This window comes from Mus caroli, unplaced genomic scaffold (assembly GCF_900094665.2).
Source record: "Mus caroli unplaced genomic scaffold, CAROLI_EIJ_v1.1 scaffold_14807_1, whole genome shotgun sequence".
Taxonomy (NCBI): domain Eukaryota; kingdom Metazoa; phylum Chordata; class Mammalia; order Rodentia; family Muridae; genus Mus; species Mus caroli.
The window spans coordinates 7,006-33,009 of NW_018390610.1; the positions used below are offsets into that span (position 1 = coordinate 7,006).

The 26,004-nt window shown below is 39.7% G+C and overlaps 1 pseudogene and 1 gene segment (V, D, J or C); both read left to right on the top strand.

Moving 5' to 3' along the window:
• Positions 1-4,591: 4,591 nt before the first annotated feature.
• On the top strand, positions 4,592-5,103 carry LOC110288732 (annotated as a pseudogene). Its single transcript, XR_002377298.1, has 2 exons — positions 4,592-4,637; positions 4,748-5,103. The product of XR_002377298.1 is annotated as an Ig heavy chain V region 441-like (transcript).
• Positions 5,104-20,815: 15,712 nt separating this feature from the next.
• On the top strand, positions 20,816-21,321 carry LOC110288734. The segment is given in 2 exon segments: positions 20,816-20,913; positions 20,993-21,321. Coding segments are annotated over 2 exon segments (372 nt in total).
• Positions 21,322-26,004: the final 4,683 nt, after the last annotated feature.

The following is a 26,004-nucleotide window of genomic DNA, read 5'->3' on the forward strand; positions in this document are numbered from 1 at the left end:
ACTTACTCTGCATGCATTGGACAGCATAGTAAACACCCTGGAAAAATACTTTATAGCTATCGTTAGCTTAGTTTTATAAGGGTGATTCCTTGTTACTCATCCAACTGACCCAAGTAATAAAAAATACTACAAACATCATTATTTATCAAACAATACCTATATGGTGTTTTCAACAATTTTTTGTATTAGTTTCAAAAGGTTTTTGAATCCTATTTTTTTCCTATTAGCAAGTGATTATCATAAAACAAATACATATGCATTCATTAATCAGGAGCATGGAAGAGAAAATAACTTCAATTAGAGTTGTGCGTTTTTTAAGCTTATAAAAGTTGATTATTTTGGAATCTCAAAGTAATGTTGGATATAGTAAAAGAAGTTAAGTGTTAATATTTGCTATTCATAAAGAAATGAATTCAGATATCTGTTGATTCTCTGGAGTGCTTTCAAAGTTAATGACTTCCAGCCTAGAAGAAGGTGCCATAAAATAAATCTTTGCTTGTGAGGAAACATTCTTTAGATCATTTAAATTGGAGGTGTAGGGATGATAATAAAAAATAAATCTGTTCTGATGTTTTTTCTGTAACTGAACCTACAACCCTGGGCATATAACTCAGGCTCTCTCCTGAGAGATCTCTGTTTGAGTGTCTGTTAGCTGAACACACTGTATTGTGTATTCCTCCAGCTCTTAGTGTGCTCAGACTATTTCCTGTGTGAGGACTACAGTAAAAATTTTTATTCTTTTGGGTAGTAGGCTTTTTTTTTAATATTTTTATTACATATTTTCCTCAATTACATTTCCAATGCTATCCCAAAAGTCCCCCATAGCGCCCCCCACTTCCCTACCCACCCATTTCCATTCTTATGGCCCTGGCATTCCCCTATATTGGGGCATATAAAGTTTGCAAGTCCGATGGGCCTCTCTTTCCATTGATGGCCGACTAGGCCATCTTTCGATACATATGCAGCTAGAGACAAGAGCTCCGGGGTTCTGGTTAGTACATCATGTTGTTCCAACAATAGGGTTGCAGATCCCTTTAGCTCCTTGGGTACTTTCTCTAGCTTCTGGTAGTAGGCTTTTATATCCTAAGTACTAACCTATGCTAGTTGATAATGGTTTCCTCTGATATTGCTATCTTGAACTGAAATCAGTATACATACTAAAGTCATTTTGTCTGCATTTTCACTGTGTAAGTTTTTTAGTACTTTATTCCCCCTGTTTACACTTAAATGGAATTTTAATTAGAACAAATGCTTACTTTACATTTTATATTTTTCATTGAATTAATTTGACAAAAGATTCCTACCTGATGTTTTGTGGCATATCCAGAAACCTTAACTGTGATAAACCCATTGAAATCAAGAATGAAAATGCTTCTTTCCATGTCGATTCTTTTTTTGTTGTTTTACTAACACCTATTTTAGTTTAGGCCGCTATAATGCATGTGTTTGATGAGTAATTTAATGTATCCTCCTTTATCAGTTTTATTGATTCACTTGATATTTCTGAATGTTGTTATGGGAATATATTCCATGTTAACTGTTTTCATGTATCCCAGAACTGTGTATCAGATTTTCCTCCTTGTTTTATCTCATTACAGTATAAAATTATTGTTGTTTCTGCTTTCTACAGTAGTAAGAGTTTCAATATTTTGTTCATTATTGTGTACAGTGTGTGTGTGTGCATGTGTGTGTGTGCATGTGTGTGTGTGTGTGTGTGTGTGTGTGTGTGTGTGCACATCTGCATGGTTTGACAATAAGAGAAAAACATTTCAGGAATTCCCCCTTTACTGTAGCAGGATATATCTTTGTTTTTCCTGATGTACTATTTATAAAAGACTTAGATGACTAATGAGTTTGTTGTCAATCTTCCTGTCTAACCCTTCCCTCTCTGCCTTGGTATGCTGCGATTGTACATACTTGACACCACAAGATACATTTTTACCTGGGTTTCTGCACTGAAGTTAGGTTGTCATAAATGTTTAGCATTTGCTTTTACTTGCTATAGTATTTTAGCTTCTTGAAAGAAGTTATACTTTACAAGAATTATAAAGACATTTAAAGAACTTCCACTTCTCCATAGTTCTCTGTAGGCTTGAGCATCTGATCAGATCTAGCACATCATGGTCACCTTCGTACAGCATATGCTGAGGAATACATGTTCTGATCCTAAATTTCTCAATGTCTGAACCTACAATGGGATTAAATTTATCCAACCTGCTGAGGAAATGCTATAAGCTCCTGTCATCTGCTCATTTTTTGATCACACTCTTGATTCCTTTGAAAATTCTCCACTCTTTTGTTAAGACTACATTATCTCTCTACATTAGTAAACGTTCAGGGGTGAGTTCCTTTGCAATTTTAATGGAATATAGGCTCTCTGTGCATAGAGTTTTGTGGAGTGTGTGTGTGTGTGTGTGTGTGTGTAGTGTGTAACATGCTTCTTAAATTCTCGCGTGTAACGTTAGATATATATCAACAGATAGATACTTATTCAGATATTTCTGACTAAAATGTCCATATACCCCATATTTTTCATTTATATTCTAGGATTTTTAACAAAATAACTTTGACCTCCAATCTTGCCTTCCTACCCTCTTACATCATGTGGTCTTTTTCCACTTTTGTGGAATTATATGCTGAAATATATTAAGTTTTCTACTTGCTATTACAGATGACCTTAGGTTAATGGAAAGGAATTTGCCTGTGTTGCTATAATCTTTCTTACATGTTCATTTGACACTTTTAGCACACTTGGTTTCCACCAGGTTCATTGTCTTTATGCTGTGCAGTATCTACTGAATTTCTAAATTTATTTATTTATTTATTTATTTATTTATTTATTTATATTAGATATTTTCTTCATTTACATTTTAAATGCTATCCCAAAAATCCCCTATACTTTCCCACCTCCCTGCTCCCCAACCTACCCACTCCTGCTTCCTGTCCCTAGCATTCCCCTGTACTGGGGCATATAATCTTCACAAGACCAAGGGCCTCTCATCCCTTTAATGGCCGACTAGGCCATCCTCTGCTACATATGCAACTAGAGACACAAGCTCTGGGGGTTACTGGTTAGTTCATATTGTTCCACCTATAGGGTTGCAGATCCCTTTAGCTCCTTGGGTACTTTCTCTAGCTCCTTCATTGGGTGCCCTGTGTTCCATCCAATAGCTGACTCTGAGCATCCACTTCTGTATTTGCCAGGCACTGGCATAGCCTCACAAGTGATAGCTATATCAGGGTGCTGTCACAAAAAAATCTTTCTGGTGTATGCAATAGAGTCTGGGTTTGGTGGTTGTTCATGGGATGGATTCTTGGGTGGATCAGTTTCTGGATGGTCTTCCTTCCATCTCACCTCTGAACTTTGTCTCTGTAACTCCTTCCATGGGTATAGCCAAAGATTCCATACTCCACTATCCCTTCTCAGTCTTTTCCTCCTTTTGCATAATCAAAAGAGCAGATCTTCAACATTATCTTCTTTGCTCTTTTTCCTAAATAATGAGATGAATACTGTTCTCAGATGATATCCCAAAGCTCAGTTGGTTATCTACAGTGCAGGAAACTGAAGCACATTGAAACCTGAATCACTTAATTAAATTAGGATAAAATTTTTGTTCAATTTTTCAGTCAGAATATCAGTCACCATTAAAGCAGAGAAGCAAAACAGAGCAAACATTGGTCAAATAATGAATTTTTTTTAGGTGAGAAATCAGACAGATAACCATCCTGTATGTCTATCTCTATGGCCTCTAGAAAGTGAGAACCAAGTTAAGGAACTCAAATTCAGATTAGGGCTGTTAACTGCCTGCAATGTAGCATAAATAAACTGTGTAAGAAGTAGATTCAAGTGGAGGTGTGTTGGTAGTAAGGCCATTCTTTTTGGAACCCAGGGCATGCACACATTGAGAATATAGAAGTGCAATTATGACCTGTATACTGTAATTCAGCTTGACACTCAATGCATATTTCTTGTGAACTATAGGAAATATGCAGGGAAAGAATAACAAAACTACATAATATATAGAGATTTTCACACGCTCCTGGGTACATGCTGGTCTTAACAACATTTTACAGTTTCTTATTTGAACATTGGAATGCAGGCCTATCACATGACTTCCATACAGAAAGTGAGTTCTGAACCTCAGGAAACAGCTGCAGGCAGACATGGAGCAGACCCAAGGATCAGCATATTCATCAGTGAATAGGCAAATGGATCAAAATCTTAAAGAAATGAGCATTTTACAAACCAATGTCACACCCTTTTGCAACCCAGGAAATGAAAAAAATTGAGTTGAACTAACACAACTTTTATGTGCAAGTATAAAAGAAATTAGATGATAATTAATCAGTTTTTCCCAAGGAAAATGATGAAATATAATAATAATTTTTCCAACATTAACATCAAAATCTGACTTGTCCAGCACATTTACAAACTTCTCCCCTCTTGGCTCCCACTCTATATCATGCTGTGTAGCAGGAAGACATGCAAATAGAGCCTCTTTCTACTCATGAAAAGCAGACCAACCTATCCTTGCAGTTCAGACAGAGGAGCTTGGCTCTGGTTCCCAAGACGTCTTACTCACTTATCAACATGGAGTAGGAACTGAGCTTAATTTTCATTTTTGCTCTTTTAAAAGGTAAAAAATTTTTTGAAGAGCAATAGATGCTGAATATGTGAGTTGACATGAATATGAGGAACAAGGGGCATGTTTGGCAATTTATTGAACAGCCTTTTCTGTGCTTACAGATGTCCAGTGTGAAGTTCAGCTGTTGGAGACTGGAGGAGGCTTGGTGCTACCTGGGGGCTCACGGGGACTCTCTTGTGAAGGCTCAGGGTTCACTTTTAGTGGCTTCTGGATGAGCTGGGTTCGACAGACACCTGGGAAGGCCCTGGAGTGGATTGGAGACATTAATTCTGATGGCAGTGCAATAAACTATGCACCATCCATAAAGGATCGATTCACTATCTTCAGAGACAATGCCAAGAGCACCCTGTACCTGCAGATGAGCAATATGCGATCTGAGGACACAGCCACTTATTTCTGTATGAGATACACAATGAATGGACTTCCCTGTGAAACTAGACATAAACCTCACTGTTAGGCCACTCTGAACCACCAGGGGGTGTCCAGTCCATGCAGAACACTGGTTCAGACCAGGTTATAAACATATAATAGGGCGTGCTTCTCAGGTTCCTCGAGTGCCTTTCTTTCACCATAGTTTCTCAGAAAATCTTTAAGGATGTTTGTTTTGGAGGAAACTGATGTGCTTAAGACATTTCTTATATTTCTGCCATAATTAAAAAAAAAAAAAAAAGAGGCAGCGTCTCAAATGAAGAAAATGCAAAAAGACAACTGTGAGGTCATAAATGTTTCAGTCTTCATCACTGAAATCCCAAGAGGAAGCTCAAGGATATCCCTGTGTTGTAGTTAGGGATTCACCCCTTCCATAAGACACCGCCATCAGGACAACTCTTATAAATTAAAACATTTACGCAGGTCTAGATTGCAGTTTCACTGGTTCATTCTCGTGTCATCCTGATAAGAAGCGTGACAACTGGCAGACAGACATGGTGCTGGAAGAACTGAAGTTTTACATCTTGAACTGAAGACTTGCAGAAGGAGACTGTTTTCTGCAGGCAACCTGGAGAGGTGTCTCTTCCATACTGTTAGGGCTTGAGCTTCAGAGGGGAGCACACAAACACTCCACCACAGTGACACACTTCCTCCAAACAGGCTATACCTGCCTCGGTAAGGCCACACTCTTAATACTCTCACTTCCAAACGTTCAAGTATATACAACCTACCACACCCTCTTTGTTTGTCTGTCTGTCTGTCTGTCTGTCTGTCTGTCTGTCTGTCTGTTTGAGATTCAAGGTAGAGTCTTGGTCAGATTTCTTGGTAGCATTTATATTTGAAGGAAAATCCAGAGGGAGATGGGGATGAATGGATCATCAATCCTAGTATGTCCTAAACCTCCACTCTTCTCCCTGAGGACTGTGCACATCACATTTCAGATAGGATCTCCTCTTCTTTAGGATAATTCAGTTTTATACTCCATGACCTTTATCATTGTTCATTGTAGGGTTTTATATAACTTTATGTAAGAATATTAGTGTATTATAATAAAAATAGTAAATAAAAAAGTTAGTGTATAAAATACTGAAATAATTTTTATAATTTGTATAACTTAAATGATTTGTTTGTTTGTTTGTTTGTTTGTTTGGTTGGTTGGTTGGTTGGTTTTTCGAGTCAGGGTTTCACTGTGTATCCCTGGCTGTCCTGGAACTCACTTTGTAGAGCAGGCTGGACTCGAAATCAGAAATCCACCTGCCTCTGCCTCCCAAGTGCTGGGATAAAAGGTGTGCGCCACCACGCCCGGCCGATTTATTTATTTTGATTAAACTGAAGATACTAAACATAGAGAAACATAACTAAATTGCATGGAATATGGCTCATGTACTACTTTATTAACATTTTCAATAATTGTGTGTTACATTAGCCATTGGACATGGAAGCAACAGATCTTCTCTTTGAATATTATAATTTTCATATCAAATATACTTTTTAAAATTATCTTTAATTATTTTTTACAGTCCATTCATTATTCCCCGCCAAGTCTACCCTCTGACATTTCCTCATCCCATTCCTCCTTCCCCATGTCCAAAAGGATGTTCCCAACCTGCAAGGACTCCCAACTCCCTGGGGTCTCAAGTCTCTTGTGGGTTAGATGCATCTTCTCTCACTTTGGCCAGACCTGTAATTCCTCTGCTCTATATGTGTCAGGGCACTTGGACCATCTAGTGTAAGTTGCCTGATTTGTGGCTCAGTGTCTGAGACACCTAGGGCCAACACACCACAGCACCAACAGTAATAGTGTCAGACCTTGTAGCCTGACCTTGAGATGAATCCCAATTTGTGCCTGTCACTGGTTTTTGTTTTTTTTTTTTTTTTTCTTCAGCCTTTTCTCCATTTTGCCTCTGCATTTCTTTTTGGCAGGGACAATTATGGGTCAGAGATTTTGACTGTAGGATGGCAAAACCATTCCTACACTTGATGACCTGTCTTTCTACTAGGGCACTCGTCACTATTGGGGATTTCATCTAAGGTACCTCCTTTTGAGAACTGAGAGTCTCTCGCCCTTCAGACATTTTGTACTTTCTATAGGTCCCCCCACCTTATACCTCCCCAGGTTGCCTGTTACCATTGTTTCTGATGGCCCTCAGGGCTTCAGTTCTGCACCCCAAATAACTGATCATGTTTTCCTTTTCCCCTAACTGTCCCCTCTTCCACTCAGGTCTCTCTTTTCCTCTGTATCCCATGATAAGTTTCTTCTCCCTACCAAGTGTGATTGAGGCATTTTCACTTGGAAACTTAATTTTGCTTACGTTCTTGAATTCTGTGAACTGTATCCTGGGTATTCTGTACATTTTTTGGCTAATATTCACCCATTATTGAATACATACCATGCATGTCCTTTTGAGTCTGAGGTACCTCACTCAGGATGATATTATCCCGTTCCTTCTCTTTACCTGCAAAACTCATGATACCCTCATTCTCAGTAGCTAAAGAGCATTCCATTTTGTAAATAAACCAAATAACAAATTATTGTATCAATTCTTCCATTGTGGGACATCTGAAATGTTTTCAGCTTCTCACTATCTCAAATAAGGCAACTATGAACATAGTACACATGTGCCCTTGTGATATGGAACATCAGATATGCTTAAGAGTGGGATAGCTGAGCCGGGCAGTGGTGGCGCACGCCTTTTATCCCAGCACTTGGGAGACAGAGGCAGGCAGATTTTTGAGTTCGAGGCCAGCCTGGTCTACAGAGTTAGTTCCAGGACAGCCAAGGTTACACAGAGAAACCCTGTCTCAAAAAAAAAAACAACAACAACAAAACGAGTGGTATAGCTGGGTTTTCATGTAGATCTATTTCAATTTTTCTGAAGGGCCTCTAGATCAATTTCCAGAGTGGTTGAATCAGTTTGCCATAGCACCATCAATGGAGCAGTATTCCTCTTTCAAGACATCCTTGCCAACAAGTGCTGTCACCTGAGGTTTTGTTCTTAGCCATTCTGATTTTTGTAAAGTACAAGCTCAGTGTCATTTTCATTTGCATTTCTCTGATCACTAAGTACTTTGAACATTTCTTCAATGCTTCTCTGCCAATAGATATTCCTCTCTTGTAAATTCTTTGTTAAGTTCTATACCCCATTTTTTTATTGGATTGTTTGGAATTTTGGAGGTTAGCTTCTTGAGGTCTTTTTAAATTTTGGATATTGGCCCTTTATCTGATGGGAGGTTCCTGAAGATTTTTTCCCAACCTGTGGGTTGCTGATTTGTCCTATTGACTATCCAATGTTGAACAGAATCTTTTTAGTATCATGAGATTCCATTCGTCAATTCTCGGTCTTAGGGCCTGAGTCAGTAGAGTTCTGTTTATTAAATTCCCTCTATTGTCCATGAGTTCGAGTTGCTTGCCCAAATTCATTTTTATTAGATTCAGTGTATCTGCTTTATGTTGAAGTCCTTGATCAACTTGGATTTGAACTTTGTGCAATTGACAAATATGGATCTACTTTCATTTTTCTACATACCGACTGCCAGTTAGACCAACAGTATTTATTGAAGATGCTTTCTATGTTCCATTGTACATTTTTGGATTCGTTGTCAGAGACTTAAGTGACAATAAGTGTGTGGCTTTATTTTTGGGTCTTCAATTCTATTCCATTGATCAACCTGTCTGTCTCTGTCCAGTACTGTGAAGTTCTTATCCCTATTGCTCTCTCGTACAGCTTGATCAGGGATAGAGAATCCCTCAGAAATTATTTTATTGTTAAGAACTGTTTTTGCTATTTTGGCTTTTTGGTTTTCTGAAAGAAATTGAGAATTGCTCTTTTCATGTCTTTGAAGAGTTGTGTTGGAATTTTGATTGGAATTACATTGAATCTGTAGATTGCTTTTGGTAGGGTGGCCTTTTGTACTATGATAATCATACCAACCCACTAGCAAGGGAGATCAAGCCTTCTCACTGGCCTTCCCCAGAGTTGATCCTGAACACCCCCATTTCCCTCCCCATCTCCTCTCCCTCCAAGTTTACTCCATCCATTTGCCACTTATGATTATTTTATTCTCATTTCTAATTGATGTTTAAGCTTCCTCACTTGGGCTTTCCTTCTTGTTTAGCTTCATTAGTCCTGTGGAATATACCATGACATGTGTATTTTATGGCTAACATCTACTTATAAGTGAGTAAATTAAAAGCATAACCTTTTGGGTCTGGGCTACCTCACTCAGAATGATATTTTCTAGTTCAATTTTTTGCCTGCAAAATTTGCAATGCCATGTTTTGAATATCTGAGTAGTATTCCATTTTGCAAATGAAACACATTTCAAGTAATCAATCTTCAGTTGAGGGGCATGTGTATTGGTTTCAATTTCTGGGTATTACGAATAAAACTGCTATGAACATAGATGGTCTTGTGCTCAACTTGTGTTGTGTGGTGGAGCATCCATTGGGTTTATGCTTGGACTTCAGGTATAATTATTCCAAATTTTCTGAGAAATTGTGCAACTGATTTGTAGAGTGGTTGTAAAAACTCTAACACAAGGAAGGTCACTATACTTAAGAAAACAGAAGAAGTGAATAATTTCACAGCAAAATCCAAAATAAGAGAATTTCTTTTTCTGCCTCTCTCTCTCTCTCTCTCTCTCTCTCTCTCTCTCTCTCTCTCTCTCTCTCTCTGTCTCACAAACACACACACACATAAGCATACTCAGAGAGAGACACACAAGCAAACACACACTAACACCTCCAACATGAAAATAACAGGAACTAGCTATCATTGGTCATGAATATCTCTCAACATCAATTTTCACAATTAACCAATAAAAATGACACAGACTAACAGAATAGATACATAAAGAATATCCTTCATTGTGCTGCATATAAGAAACATACCTCAGTAACTACAATAAACAGTACTTCAGAATAAAGGGATTTTTTTTATCTGAGTGGAACAGAACTGGAAACCTGCTCTCTTATCAGGAGAAGGTTGTCACTGATCAGAGACATTAAAAATACAGTTGTGGAAAAATGTCAGTGGTGACATTGGACTAGAAGGTAGAAGTAAGGTCATGCCAAGAAGTGTTCCCTGTGATGCATACTGTCCTCATGTTCTCTTATTCCAGAATCACACTATAGGAAGACAAAGACAAAGATGCCTACACTGTATTAACAAAAGGGAGTCACTACCCACCTTCCCCATGTATTAAAACAAACGAAGCTCCCCACATGGATCTACATCTCAAGAACATCCACAAATGAGTTACTCCTGCCTCACCTGAATTCACTCTGAATTGCACCCTGACTGCAATGATACTTAAGAACAAAAAAAGAAAAGAGGTGTTTTGTTTTGTTTGTTTGATTGATTGACTTTGTTATTATTTATTTATTTTTGGTTTTGTTTTGACTGTGTTTCTCATCTTACTAATAGAAGCAAGGCTTAGAGGGAATCTCACTCTCTGATCATGAAATAATATGTTTTGATCAATTCCAAAATGTTTATTTTTCACTATGTTTCTCAAGATTGTCCTTTTTATTGTGAACTAATATATTAGCAGATGAACCATCTCTCTGGTGTTAAGAATATATATATATATATATATATATATATATATATATATACAGCATTTTGAAACTTAGCTGAACTTGGCATGGCAGTATTAGACACACTAAAATATTAATTCCACACTTGATTGCTATTATCCTTCTCCCGTATAGATTTATGTTTGTTGGAGCACATTCTAGACTGCTTACATCAAGCACTTGTTATGATGTCTAGGAAATGAGACAGAGTAATATAAGAGACTATGTCTCATGAAAACTTTCCTTCTACTCTACAATACAGCAAGGGATTTCCTGGAGTCAGGTGTGTATGGCTGATGTACAAGTTCTCTGTGGTTAGTGGTTATTGCCTTAAAATAAGGAATATTTTCTGCAAGCAAATACATTATTTAGTATTTGAATTAAAAACATATTTAATAAATCTGTAAGTGTTCATATAGATAACTACATTTTTTTAAAAATTGCCACAGAAAAATATACCTCTGTCATAGAAGAGAAGTGAAATTTTTGTATATAACACACCTGGACCTGCACCATTAGATTGTGGTCTGTGTTTTGTGATATTTTCCCGTATTATCACAAATCCTGTAATATCCTGTAGTGTCAGTGGGATAACTCAAATACAGATCCTGAAACACAATGCATCACCCAAGTATTCAGTCTAAAATCAGCAGAGCAAGTGGTCTTATAGTATATAAGTGTCACATTCAATTCTGTAATATTTTGGCAAAGTTTTGTCTGATCATTAGGAAATCTGAGTCAAAACAAAGAGGAGATACAATGTCTGAAATAAACTCATGGTATACTATACAAGGAGGCACCACACACACAAAGTGATGTGAGTCCCTCAGAATTTGCACTGAGCACCTGACTCTACTCCGCTGAGACCTATATTCACCAATGATACCCATAGCCCAAAGATCAGGCATAAAAAAGAAACAAGATCTCAAGTAATGGACATCCACCCAGTGAGGAAATACCCACAGATTTTAATCAGCTTTAAGGATTCTCTAAAGACAGCCATGCCTCTGAATCAACAGGGCAAAATGAACATGGGAAGATGGCATAGTGTGGTAAATGAACAAAGAAGCGATATTTACAGAGCAATGTCTATGTTGACTGACATGTGTCATTTCTTATTTTTCTTGGAGTAGATGGGCAAGGTAGGAATGAAGAAATTATCCTTGAGGCCTGTGTCTCCAGTACCTCTAGGCACCTCAAAGTAAATTGCTCTGTCAAATAGTAATAATTGGCCTGTGATCTGCTTTTCTTTTATATACCCATGGACCATCTCTACTCATCAGGAACCACTGTGCTGGAGCAATGGAGCAGGTGTCCCTCTAAAGTCCTGTGCATCTAGCCTCCCAACAGGAGCCCTCTCTGCACTCCAGCCACAGCCTCCAGCCAAACCAAGTACCCTGCTGAGTTAGCTGCTTATTGAGCAAGCCAGAGACTCTCTCCTCCCTGTGGTAACCTGCCAGAGCTCTCTCCTCCTACCCCTTTCCTCTGTGCCATGGGACAGAATTTTCCCTATGGACCCCACCCATCCTCAGGTTTACATACAGCAGTGTCTGGGATAGCCTAGAGCAATAACCTGTTGTCCCTGACCTTTGAGCAACACAGGAACCCCAAAACCAGTTCTTCCGTGATGCCCAGCATCATCTGTGGTGCCTGAGAGTCAGAGCCAGACTCTGACAGTTCCATGGAGATGCCAGGCTCTGCCTCCCTCACCCAGGGAGTTGAATCCCATGGCTTTTCATAGTCCAATGCCTGATTGGTGATTCCGTGGGATTGCATGCAAACTCCCCCACCTCCACCTCTCCCAGCATACCTAGCCCCAAGCAGAGGGAGGACCCACATGTTCCAAATCCTTAAACTAATATTTGGTGTGAAGTATGAGAGAGTCTATTTATCTAGTTTTGTTGGATCTGATGCAGGTGTGCCTTGGGTATCTGGATGTCTTAGATTACAAGCCACCCATGAATATAATGCTTTCCATGAAAATGGAAGAGTTAGATGGACAGTCCTGGAAACAGCCCTGAAGAGGCAAGAACTAGTTCTTGAGCAGTACATTTGGTTACTAGATTCTGATCACTAAAACAGCTTCAATAAGTGTGTATGTGTTTAGGAATATGGCATAAACTACTAACAGGCTCCAGGCATCCTTGTAAAAGCAACTCCTCTTTTTTTGTCTTTATGTTTTCCTAAATTCTAGGAAAAGAATACCTCTTAGGGCATAGAAAGTCTAGGGAAAGCATGAAGTAATACCCACCACAAGTATATTAAGAGAATTCTTCTTATGCCAGTTAATCTCCAAAACTTGTTTATAAGGAGGTTACTTCTGATTCTCTACATATTTTGAATTTATAGCTCTTTTTTTTTTCTGTAGGTTAGTGATTTGTCCTATTGACTATTTCCTTTTCACTACAGATGACTTTCAGTTTCATGAAGTTCCATTTATCAATTCTTGCTCTTAAAGCCTGCTCTGTTGGAGGTCTGTTTAGGAAATTTCCCCTCTCCTCCCTTCTCCTCCCCTCACCCACATCACACCAATGATTTCCAGACTCTTCAGCATTTTCTCTTCTATTAGATTCAGCATATATGGTTTTATGTGGAGGTTCTTGATACACTTGGATTTGAGCTTGGTGCAAAGTGACAAATATGGATCTATTTTAATTTTTCTCCATACACACGGTCAGTTAGGCCAGCCCCACTTATTGAAGATTCTTTCTTTTTCAACTATGTATATTGCCTTCTTTGTCAAAGATATAGTTTTCACATGTGTGTAGTTTTATTTCTTGGTCTTCAATTCTATTCCATTGATCAAGCTTTCTGTCTATGTACCAATACCCTGCAGTTTTTATCACTATCGTTCTATATTATAGTGTGAGGTCAGGGATGGTGATTCCCCCATGATTAGATCTCAAGAATGTTAACAAGCAAAAGGGCCCAAGTGAGGATGCCTCAATCATACTTGGGAGGGAGAAGAAAGCAATCATGATGGCAGAGTGAGGGAGAGATCTGCATGGGAGAGGGAACAGGGAGGGGAAAGTCGATACCTGATCAGGTATTGGGGTGAACAGGAATGAAGTCTTGAGGGCAAGAAGAAAGAATGAAAACAGGCAACCTCAGTAGGTAGGAGGTGAGTGGTACCCACTTGGATGTATCCAAGACCTGGGAGGTTAAATAAGTTTAACACACAAAGGTAGAGAACTCAGATGATACCCCCTACAGTTGGGAGAGGGAACTTGTAGAGGCTATCTCCAGTAGAGAGACAGAGCATAAAATGGAGGCATGAGGTTGCCATGCCACAATCAGAAGATCTGACCCAAATTTGTTCTTAAGGGTAGGCCATCTAGAGACTGCCATATCCAGGGATCCATCCCATAACTAGCCTCCAAATGATGACCCCATTGCATACACTAGCAAGTGTTTGCTGAAAGGACCCTGATATAGCTGTCTCTTATGAGACTAGACTGGGGCCTAGCAAACACATAAGTGGATACTCACAATCAGCTATTGGAGACTCTATGAGTCTCACAGCATGGAGAAGACACAAAGAAAAGGAGCAGCTCCAGGACACATATGCACAGAAGAAAGCTACTATGGGAAGTGCATGGCTGCTTCTTAGCACTGGTCCTTCAACCTTGTCCTGGGGAGTCATTTTTGCATGGAAGATGCTCCTGAGCAAGAAAGTGGGAGGTGAGGCCTGAGGGAGTGATGATGTCTTTTGGGGTGGGGTGGTAGGGTACATTCTCTTGGATATGAGAGGGAGGAAGTATGGGGTTGAGGAACAGTTGAAGAACTGACCGGGAGTGGGGAAAATGACTCGACAGTAAAAAAGATTAAAGAATAATAATTAAAATAATTCAAATTAAATTAAAAAAAAACAAAAACAAAAAGTAATATGCTGCAGACCAGCCTCAGTCGGGGCCCCCTCAATCCACAGGAATACTCAGAGTTCCGGACAGGTGGGCAATGGAATTGGCAAGAAGGTGGTGACAAACATGACACAGAGAGAGTGTGGTATCTGAATGTAATGTCTCAAAGAGAGCACCAGTCTTATAAGTGACTTTTTCACAAAACAGACAAGTGCATACAAAAAGCTAACATGAACCAACTGGGATAAAAATCAATGTTAACAACTGGGATCAAGAGTAGCCCCACCTAAGGTCAGCTTATTCTTAGAAACCAGGGGCAGGGGCTTGATGTCCTTGCCATAGTTCCAATTCTAGTCTATTGCATAGTCTACCTTCCCCCTAGGCCACTGTAAATTCCTGTGTATGGGTGTAACTCAGCTATCTATAGTATCTACTCTGGTTCCTCCTTAGACCACAACCTTCCTTCTTCCTAGGTAATGGTAAATTCCTGCAAATGGGAGTAACTTGGCTATTATTCTAAGTGATTGTGTTGGGGTACTTTCTCCTAATAAGTAATGTAGTCTGCCATACCTGACTGTAATGAAGATTCTAAGTATACTTTGCTAACCTTGCCCTGAGATTTCTAACTCCAGGTAGTAGATAGTAATGCCTGATTTCTTTCACTATCTCTCTTACAATACTAGAGGCAAATCTGAATGTCACTAAATAGGCAACATTCTTACTGAATTCAAAGCCCATGGTTAGCTCAAGGACTGGTGAGGAATCTAACTTAGCTATATGTCAAAATCAATCCTTAGAGGCACTTATAATAAAGCAATATTGAGGGAAAGCACATAGATCTGTTTACTGACTAAAGCAAAGACATTGGAGCATTCATTATACAGGATGCCACGGTTCTAGGAGACTAAGTTTCCGTGAACTTTTCACCTTTGGACCGCATCCAGGCTTTTCGGCCTGTCATATGGGTCACTACTGGAGTGGATGTAGCAATAATCTATGTGGTCTGGAAGATAACTCTGTTATATGTTATATGCCCTGCTTAACCTAGTGAGACAATATAATCTTTCATGATTTCTGCAACATGAACTCAGAAAAATCTTATTATGATTTCTTTTCTTTCGCTGTTATAAAACACAATAACCAAGGAAACTTATCAAATGAAAGGTTTAATTTGTGAGACTCATAGATATCCCAGGAGCTTCCAGCACCTATCACTTATTTGGAATCTCAAACACATCCAATATCATGAGCTCAGCAGCTATCAGGTCCTCTGAATTTCTGGTTGGCAGCCAGTGGGCACAGAGTCATGAGAAATAAAATAAAATTTTATGTTTGTGTTGATCTATATGCATTATATTGATTCTTTCCACCAATAGTATCCTTCCTAGTCCAGGGAATAAGGTCTACATCATATAAATTACTAAAACTGCTAGATATTACTGATTCAAAAGCAGTTGAAAAAACAAAAGTTATTTATATAAAAAAATGTGACTCCAAAAATAGCATAGCACAGAATCAATGTCTTCATCACCAGAGCAATTAAATTTAAGATCATAAGGATATATAACCTCATGTATTGTGAATGTGTTCAGGATAAAATATGTGACTATGTTATAGTTATACACTGTACCATGTGTATGGATGCTTAGAATGTGAGATTATAAATGTGAAGTCTGATGTCAGGAATATTTGCGACAAATAAAATATGTATTCATGTTTTCATGAACTGAAATGAACCATAATCAAAAGCTTTCCCATTATGTTGAGGGGGATTTTAGAACTTCCTTAGACAAGTCTGAGTCTGACCAAGTATTGTCTCAGGAAGAAGCTGTACAAAACATGGAGAAGCACAAATCCAGACACTGGGGATGATACTCCAGACCTGAGCTTGATCTGGAAATATTGCAGTGTGTAATGCTATTTAAGTTTCATATTTTTAAAAAAACACATGACCTAACTACATATAATTATCATAATCGTCAATGGCTGAAATGACCCTTGCATCTTCTCGGCCCACTGTCTTCTCAGAGATTTCTACCCTGGAGCTTACTAGTGATATAGAAAGGGGCTTCTGCTACTTATCAAAACCAGCCCAGTGCTACATCTCACCTGTGGCAAAAAAAGCTGAGCCATGGATTCCAGCCAGGTCTTCCTTTTTAGTGACTATTACTGAAAATAGACTACTCACCATGGAGTTGGGAATTATTTGGGTTTTCCTTGTTGCTTTTTAAAAGGTAATGAACAGAAAAGAGACTCTGTTTGTGTAAGAGGACATACATAAGATGGAACTTAGATATACGCAACAATTTTCTGACTATGATTCTTTCTGTTTTCAGGCATACCATATGAGGTACCACTTGTAGAATCTGAAGGCAGCTTTGTATAGCCTGGAGTGTCCATTAAATTCTCTTCTGAAGACACTTAACCCACCTCAGTGATGCACTGTATTCGCCAAGACCCAGGTAAGGGGCCAGATTTATCAGAAGATATAAAATACTATTGAACTGTAAGAACTATGCAGAGTCCGTGAAGGATAGATTTGCATTCTACAGGAACAATTCTAAGAGCTTATTGTATCTACAAATAAACAAATCTAAGAAGTGAGGACACAGCCGTGTGTTGCTGTGTGAGAGATACAGTGAGGAAAGTAAATTGGGAGCTCTGACACAACACTCTCCAAAGTGTGCTCATGGCCAGCAGAGGACATGGGCTCACAAGGAGGTTCAGATCAACAGAAGTGGAATAGAATTGGGACGGGTAAAAATATTCTGCCTGAATGGTTTCAAATAAAATTGTCTCTAATTCTGATGGACATGTTTAAATACAGGATATATTCTGTTCAGAAAAAAAAAAAAAAAAAAACACCTCATAGCATTAACAAGGCAGATGAGACTCCCCTGTGGGTACCAGGATCTCATGATGAGGCAGCATGAGATGAACAATTGTTTGTAAAAACAAATGAAGTTGCAGGGAGGTGTTACCAAATTTCTCTGATGATTGATACTCATGCCAGGGATTCCAGATACACTTCTAATAGTCCAGGTCAAGGGTCATTATGAGGCCTTCAGTAAAGTGCTGAAAAATCCATCCCAAGGTACAATATGCTCAGAATATTTGTTTGTAAATAGCATTGTTGAATATAGTATAACTAATGTTAAATTCCACAAACAAATCAGTTGTATTCTGCCTTCCTCTGTGACTGAGATTTGTCATCTGTGCAAGAGGGAGATACTCACCCTGTATGCATTGAACCTACAGTGCATCCTATAAGGATAGGACATTGTTCTTGTCTTGGGAGTACACTTTCTCCTCTGCAGTGTCTAATGGTCAGTTCTTACTCGGGGTTTAAATAGGAGAGACTTGTTCTCAATTACATGTGCTGCACTCAACAGCTTACCTCCTCAGGCTGGAGGGAATGCATCTTTCACTCCTGACTCACATGGTTTTGGCATTCCTTTAGTTATGTGATTAAACAGGTATTCTCATTGCACCATTCTAGCATAAATAGGGAGTAACTGAAGTAATACAAAAGTAGAAAAATTTTAGGCAATGTGTGTCTCAAATGTTGTTAGGAATATAAGGGAATATTTAGAAATATGTGAAAGCAGACTGATAAAATGTTGCCTTTGCTGCTGAAATTAAGGACACAATTACAAATTCCAGAAACACTGCTTTGAACATAGATGAATAAAGCTCTCACTTTCTTTACAGATCTGCTAATACCTTTGATTGCTTTCATTTTCTATAAAAACCCATACACACATTAGGAAAATGTCCATCAAATGAGTTTTTCAGAATAAAATAAATTTAGGATGTTTAATGACACACTAGTAGGTAGTCTCATTGTTTGATGCGCTAGATGTACTTCCCACAGTGGACATGGATAGGAGCTCTCATCTTTCAGGAGACAAAGCAGTGTGAAGGTGGGTGATTACCTGTGTGTACTGCTGTTTCTTTCCTAAATTCAATTCCACTTCTCCTTGCTATTTTAATAGTCTGTCATTTCTCTTTTGGTAGGGTGGATCTCATACACACTATGATAAATGATAGAAGTGCAAGTAGGGGGATTATAAAATCTATTGGCTCAGGTATTTTATAACTAGACAAAGACCCAGAGATTATCATTCTGTTGTTAAGGTAATATAGAGACAGTCCCTTGCTGTAAACCATGGGTGCTTCATCATACAGTATCCTTTACAAAATGAGATATCTTGTCAGAATTCTACTGAGCTGGGATTTTAAAGGAGCACATTATAATCAGGAAGATTCCAACCCTTCCCATACTACACAGTCATTGCAATGCTCCTAAATCTGTGTTTATGTTGTTCTGACCCTCAGAAAAATTGATAGAGCATTGCAAAATGCTCTGGCAGATAGTCAGGAGCTGACGGACTGTAATAAATCAGAGAGAGAGAACATTCCATCCTTGATATAAAGTAAGATTAGATTTAAAATGGCACAATGTGATATTAACTGATTTGTCTGCACAACCCACTGAATTCCACACTCATCCTTTGAAACGCCGATCATGGATTGATTCCATGGGCAGATAGCAGAGATATTTTGAAAAATTACAGTTTTGTTGTAAAATGTAAAAGAGCATAAAAAAGAATACTAAATATATTTACATGTTTTCAAAATGTTGATCATGAAAATGTAAATTACGACAGTAGTTTGAGATTTCATCTAATCCAAGCCAATGACATTTATTAAGGAAACAAATGACACAAAATGCTAATGAGTAATTGGTGAAAGCAGAAACATAATGCATGATTGGTTTAACCTGTTGAAGTTCTTTTGGAATTTGTCTGGATGGTCTCCCAAATGGTAAAATTACAAATGTAATCTGAATTGTCAGGACTCTCTACTGGAAATACACTACCAGATCATCTGTGCAACAATAATAAGACAGTGTACCACGATTTAGGAAAGATGGAAATGCATATTATGAGTGGGAAGAGAGAAGAAAACTAGTAACAGAGTGGACATACTAATAAGAAAGCAAGAAAAAGTTGTGTGAGTATTCTATAGCCTCAGTAATAGTGTGGGACCTTGGGACCTTCTCTTGAGCTGGATCCCACTCCGGGCCTATTGCTGGACCTTCTTTTCCACAGGATCCTCTCCATTTCCATCCCTGTAATTTTTTTCAGACAGGAACAATTATGGATCAGAGATATGACTGTGGGATGCCAAACCCATCCCTGACTTGATGCCCTGTCTTCCTACTAGAGGTGGTTTCTATAAGTTCCCTCTCCCTTCTGTGGGGCATTTCTTCAAAAGTCCCTCCCTATGATTCCTTGTAGTCTCTCCCAGGTCTCTGGTGCATTCTGGGGGGGGGGGTCACCCCAATTTTCTATTTCCTGAGATTGCCTGTTTATATTCTTTCTGCTGGCCTTCAGGGCTTCAGTCATTTTCCCTCACCCAATATCAGACCAGGTTCCCCTCTAACCCTTACTGCCCTCAACCCCATTCACACTATTACTGAGGCTATGGAATGCTCACAAAAAGGGATCTATCATGACTGCACTCCAACAAGCAGCTGAAAGAATCAGATGCAGTTATTTTCACCCAAGCAATGGACAGAAGCAGCTGACCCTTGGTGTTGAATGAGGGAAAGCAGAAAGGAGCTGAGGAGAAGGGAGATTCTGAAGAAGAGCATGCAGTCCTAATTAATCTGAACCCCTGAGATCTTTCAAACACTGCACCACCAAACAGACAGTAGACACCAGCTGATCTGGGGCCCCCAACACACATACTGCAGAAAACCTTCAGGTTTGTGTTCATTCAGAGATGATGCACCTAACCCTCAAGAGACTGGAGGCCCCAGGGAGTTTAGAGGTCAGGTGGGGTGGGGAGTGGGGGCATCCACGTGGAGACAGGGTGGGGTTGGGAGAAGATGTCGGATGTGGAGCAATCAGAGGGTGGATGTGGAGGGGTGGGGAATGGATTATGGAGTGTAAAAAATGAATTACAAATAAAATTAAATTTAAAAAAAGAAAGCAAGAAAACAGGAATCCAAGTGTGAAAAAAGAGTTGGCACTGACAGGACCAAAAAAGTGTCTGTGAGGAGGTTGGTCTAGGCAAGATGGCGGGATCATATGTAGATATGTTTCCTATAATTGCTATTATCCTCATTCTTTCTTATGCCATACTCTCACCATAGGAAACAGGGATAGTGATGATCTAATTGAATAACCAAGTGCAGTTTGTAGCCACCTCACCAATTATGAAGGCAAGGCTGGTTCCCACATGCAAATGCATCATCTAGCTCTAAGTTAAATCCCCTCCTTAGATGTAGGAGTCACATCGCTCTCAGTGGAGGCTGATCTCTGAAGATAAGGGGGTGTAGCCTAAAAGATGAGAGTGCTGATTCTTTTGTGCCTGTTCACAGCCTTTCCTGGTGAGTGTTAACATTTCATACATGTGTCCATGATGTATTTTTTAAATGTGTGATTAACAGAATTGAATCTTCTCTGAAGGTATCCTGTCTGATGTGCAGCTTCAGGAGTCAGGACCTGGCCTGGTGAAACCTTCTCAGTCACTTTCCCTCACCTGCACTGTCACTGGCTACTCCATCACAAGTGGTTATGACTGGAACTGGATCCGGCAGTTTCCAGGAAACAAACTGGAGTGGATGGGCTACATAAACTACAGAGGTAGCACTAACTACAACCCATCTCTCAAAAGTCGAATCTCTATCACTCGAGACACATCCAAGAACCAGTTCTTCCTGCAATTGAATTCTGTGACTACTGAGGACACAGCTACATATTACTGTGCAAGACACAGTGTGAGGTCTTTAGTGTGAGCCCAGACATAAACCTGCTTGCAGAACAGCACTGCACCAACAGGGGGCATGGAGCATACACCAATAATGGGAAATCTACTTTAAAGTAGGGAAAAAAAATTGTTGCCCAAAACTCTGGCACCAGACTCCCTGTATACAGTAAGACACACTGATGCTAATAATTTCAGTCAATATAACGTACACAGGCCAATAAAACTCCTTATGTTATACCCAGAATTCTTTAATGGTAGCACCTTCCAGAGCCTCCACATCCCAGCTGAAGTCTGATAGCCTCATGGAGGACAAATCATTACTAGAAAACCCAGAAACCAAACCAGAACCCCTGAAGACACATTGGTATCCAGAACCCCAGTGACCATGGCATTTTTCTGAATCCTAGAAACCCTGAGGGAACTTGAGAGCCCCAGAGGTCCTGCGGGCTACAAAAACCCCAAATCTTAATTAGATCTGAAGATACTCTGGCCACTAGAAAACAGGCCACTCACAAAGACTAAAGCAGAAAGAGAAACCTTAAAAAAAAACTCATTTGTCAAAGAAAAAATCAGAAACTTGCACCTAAACTTCTAAAATTATCCCAAAGCCAAATGACTAGAGGCAAGTATAATAACAATATTAAAAACAATCAGGGCAATAAGGTAACACTGGAGCCCAGATATACAACTATAGTAACCCTAGCATATTCCAACACAGCTGAAGTACAAGCAAATTTTCTTAAATGCAACATTAGGAAGGTGATAAAATCCACTAAAGACTATATACATAATGCCTTTACAGAAATCTAGAATAAGACAAATGTACAGGGAGCCTGCCCAGCACAAGTTCTCTCTTTATCTCTCTTGAAGGAAGCAGCTGATGAAAGCATTGGTGATATGGCCTCATGCAAATAGCAGAGAGGCCCAGTGATAGGAATGGGTTATTTGGGGGGTTAATACTACTGACAGAACAAAGACTAATTATCCAGACCTTAGCAAGAATGCCCAGGGAGAAACTCCAAACGCTCTTTTTTTTTTTAATTATTTTTATTGTTCCCTATTCCATCTGCCACTCATCCTGTTTCTATAAGGGTGCTCCCCCACACCCTCTCCTGCCTTACCACCTTAGCGTTCCCCTATGGAGAAGAACTGAGCCTTCACAGGACCAAGGGTCGGCCCTCTCATTCGAGCCACATAAGTCCATCCTCTGCTACATATGCAGATGGAGTCATGGGTCCCCTTCATGTGTACTCTTTGGTGGTGGTTTAGTACTCAGAAATTCTGGGGGACCTGGTTGGTTGATATTGTTCTTCCTGTGGGGTATAAACCCCTTCAACTCCTTCAGCCCTTTCCCTAATTCCTGTATTGGGTTCCCTTGATCACTCTGATGGTTCACTTCAAGCATCTGCATCTGATTTGGTCAGGCTCTGGCAGAGTCTTCCAGGAGACCACCATCCCAGTCTCCTGTCTGCAAGAACTTCTTGACATCAGCAATACTGTGTGGGTTTGGTAAATGCATATGAGATGGATCCTCAAGTGGGACAGTCTCTGTATGTCATTTCCTTAAATCACTGTTCCACACTTTATTTCCTTTAGACATGCCTAACCTCTGGATATGGTCTCTACAGGTGTTCTCTCTTTGTTGACTATTTCAGCTGACACCATCCCCATTAGATCCTGGGAGACTCTTGCTTTCCTGGAATCTGTGACTTCCTGATGGCTACCCCGAGTTTGCCATTTTCCACTGCTACACACCTTTGTTCAATTTTCTGACCTTCTGTCCTTCTCCCCTGTCACCTTCCACACTGGATCCTTGTAGCCTCCCCCAGCTTTGAAGCAGGCTGATTCAGAACTTGCTGCCACTGTGAATGAGACTACCTTGAGTGGAGCCTTCTGACCTAGATGGATCTATTGTTCTGTCACTTGCTGCTACTCATCTCCAAGACCACGGAGACACTAAACCTGTCTTCCTGAGATATTCCTGAGATAGCTGACAACCTGTGGAATTGGAGACCTAATGCTAACAGTAATGACATACTAGTGCTAACAACTTAGCAACAAAGCATCTAGAAGCCTGGCATGGCAGGAGATAGGCTTCCCCCCTTTATAAGCTAGTAAACATCTGGCCATGATCAGAAATTCATCTTGGTCTCTTTACTTCTCTCATTGTTCCCTCCCTTACAGCTCCAGCTCACACTCAGGAACCCAGTTCATGTGGCCATAGGCGGCTATAGATCCTGCCCCCTTTCCCTTCCCCCTTCTTTCTCCTTCTCAAATCCCTCAATTCCTCTACCTCCTCTGATTTTTTTCTTACTTCTGAGTAGGAGTGAAGCAAACAAACTTTGGTCTTCCTTTACTTGAGCTTCATATGGTCTGTGAGGATTATGGTTGGTATACCAAGCTTTTATCCTAATATACACTTATCAGTGAGTACATACCATGTGTGTTCTTTTGTGACTGGGAACCTCGCTCTGGATGATATTTTCTAGTTCCATACATTTCCTGTGAATTTCATGAAGACATTGTTTCTTTATTTTTTATAAAAATTTTATTAGATATTTTCTTCATTTACATTTCAAATGCTAACCTGAAAGTCACCTAATAGCTGAGTAGTACACCATTATATAAATGTTCCACGTTTTTCTATATCCATTCCTTTGTTGAGGGACATCTTCGTTATTTCCAGGTTTTGTCATAAGGCACCTATTAATATAGTGATGTATGTATCCTTGATTTATGTTGGAAAATCTTCTAGGTATATGCTCAGGAGTAGTATAGCTGTCTCCTCAGGTAGTACTATGTCCAATTTCCTTAGGAACTGCCAGACTGAATTCTAGAGTGATTGTATCAGCTTGCAATCCCACCAGCAATGAAAGAGTGTTCCTCCTTCTCTTCACTTTTGCCAGAATATGATGTCATCTGAGTTTTTGATCTTAGGTATTCTGACTTGTGTGAGATGGAATCAACGGGTTGTTTTGACTCGAATTTCCCTGATGATTAAGGATGTTAGACATTTTAGGTGCTTCTCAGCCATTGGAGAATCCAGGGTTGAGAATTCGTTTTAGCTCTGCACCCCATCTTCAATAGGGTTATTTAGTTATCTGGAGTATAACTTTTTTTTATTAAAACACACACACACACACACAATTTTTTATTAGATATTTTCTTCATTTGCATTTCAAATACTATCCCCAAAGTCCCCTTTACCCTGCCCTTTCCCTCCTCCCCAACCCAACTACTCCCATTTCCTAGCCCTGGCATTCCCCTGTACTGGGGCATATAATCGTCATAAGACAAAGGACCTCTCCTCCTATTGATGGCCTACTAGGCCATCCTCTGCTACATATGCAACAAGAGACACAAGATCTGGGGTATACTGTTCAGTTTATATTGTTGTTCCTCCTTTAGGGTTACAGACCCTTTTAGCTCCTTGGGTACTTCTCTACTTCTTCACTGGTGGCCCTGGTTTCCATCAAATAGATAACTGTGAGCATCCACTTCTGTATTTTCCAGGCACTGGCATAGCCTCACAAGAGACAGCTATACCAGGGACCTATCAGCAAAACCTTGCTGGCATATGAAATAGTGTCTGGGTTTGGTGGTTGTTTATGGGATGGATCTCCAGGTGAGGAAGTCTCTGGCTGGTTGTTCTTTCTGTCTCTGCTCAAAACTTTATCTCTGTAACTCCTTCCATGGGTATTTTGTTTCCCATTCTAAGAAGGAACTAATTATCCACACTTTGGTCTCCCTTCTTCTTGAGTTTCATGTGTTTTGCAAACTGTATCTTGGATATTCTAAGTTTCTGGGCTATTATCCACTTATCAGTTAGTGCATATCATGTGTGTTCTTTTGTGATTGGGTTACCTCACTCAGGATGATATCCTCCAGATACATCTATTTGCTCAAGAATTTTATAAATTCATTGTTTTTAATAGCTAAGTAGTATTCCATTGTGTAAATGTATCACTATTACTGTATTCATTCCCTTTTGGGGGATATCTGGGTTCTTCAAGCTTCTGGCTATTATAAATAAGGCAACTATGAAAAGAGTAGAGCCCCCTTCTGGTCCCCTCCAGCACCTGGATAGCTTGGGTGGGGGGTCTACGGACACCCACAGGCTACCCACAAGACCCTCCACGGGATCTTAAGACCTCTGGTGAGAGGAACACAGCTGCTGCTCCAATCCAATTGTGCAGAACCTGAGAATTAATTAGGGAAGCAGAAAACCCAGCCTGATCAGGGGCACAAGTCCCTTCCCATACACGACAGCACCAGGGTACTTTGGGCATGGAGTCTGCAGACACGCACATGGTATACACAGGACACTACAAGAGATCTTAAAACCTCTGTGAGTGGATCACAACTTCTGTCAGGAGGCAGGTTCAAACACCAGATATCTGGGAACCTTCCTTGCAAGAAGAGAGCTTACCTGCAGAGAGTACTCTGAACACTGAAACTTAGGAGAGAACTAGTCTCCCAGGTATGCTGATAGAGGCTAACATAAACACCTGAGGAACAAGATTTAACCAGAGACAACTACAACAACTAACTCCAGAGATTACCAGGTGGTGAAAGGCAAACACAAGAATCTTACTAACAGAAACCAAGACCATTCACCATCATTAGAACACAGCACTCCCACCTCACCCAGTTCTGGGCACCCAAACACACCCGAAAAGGTAGACCAGGATTTAAAAGCATATCTCATGAT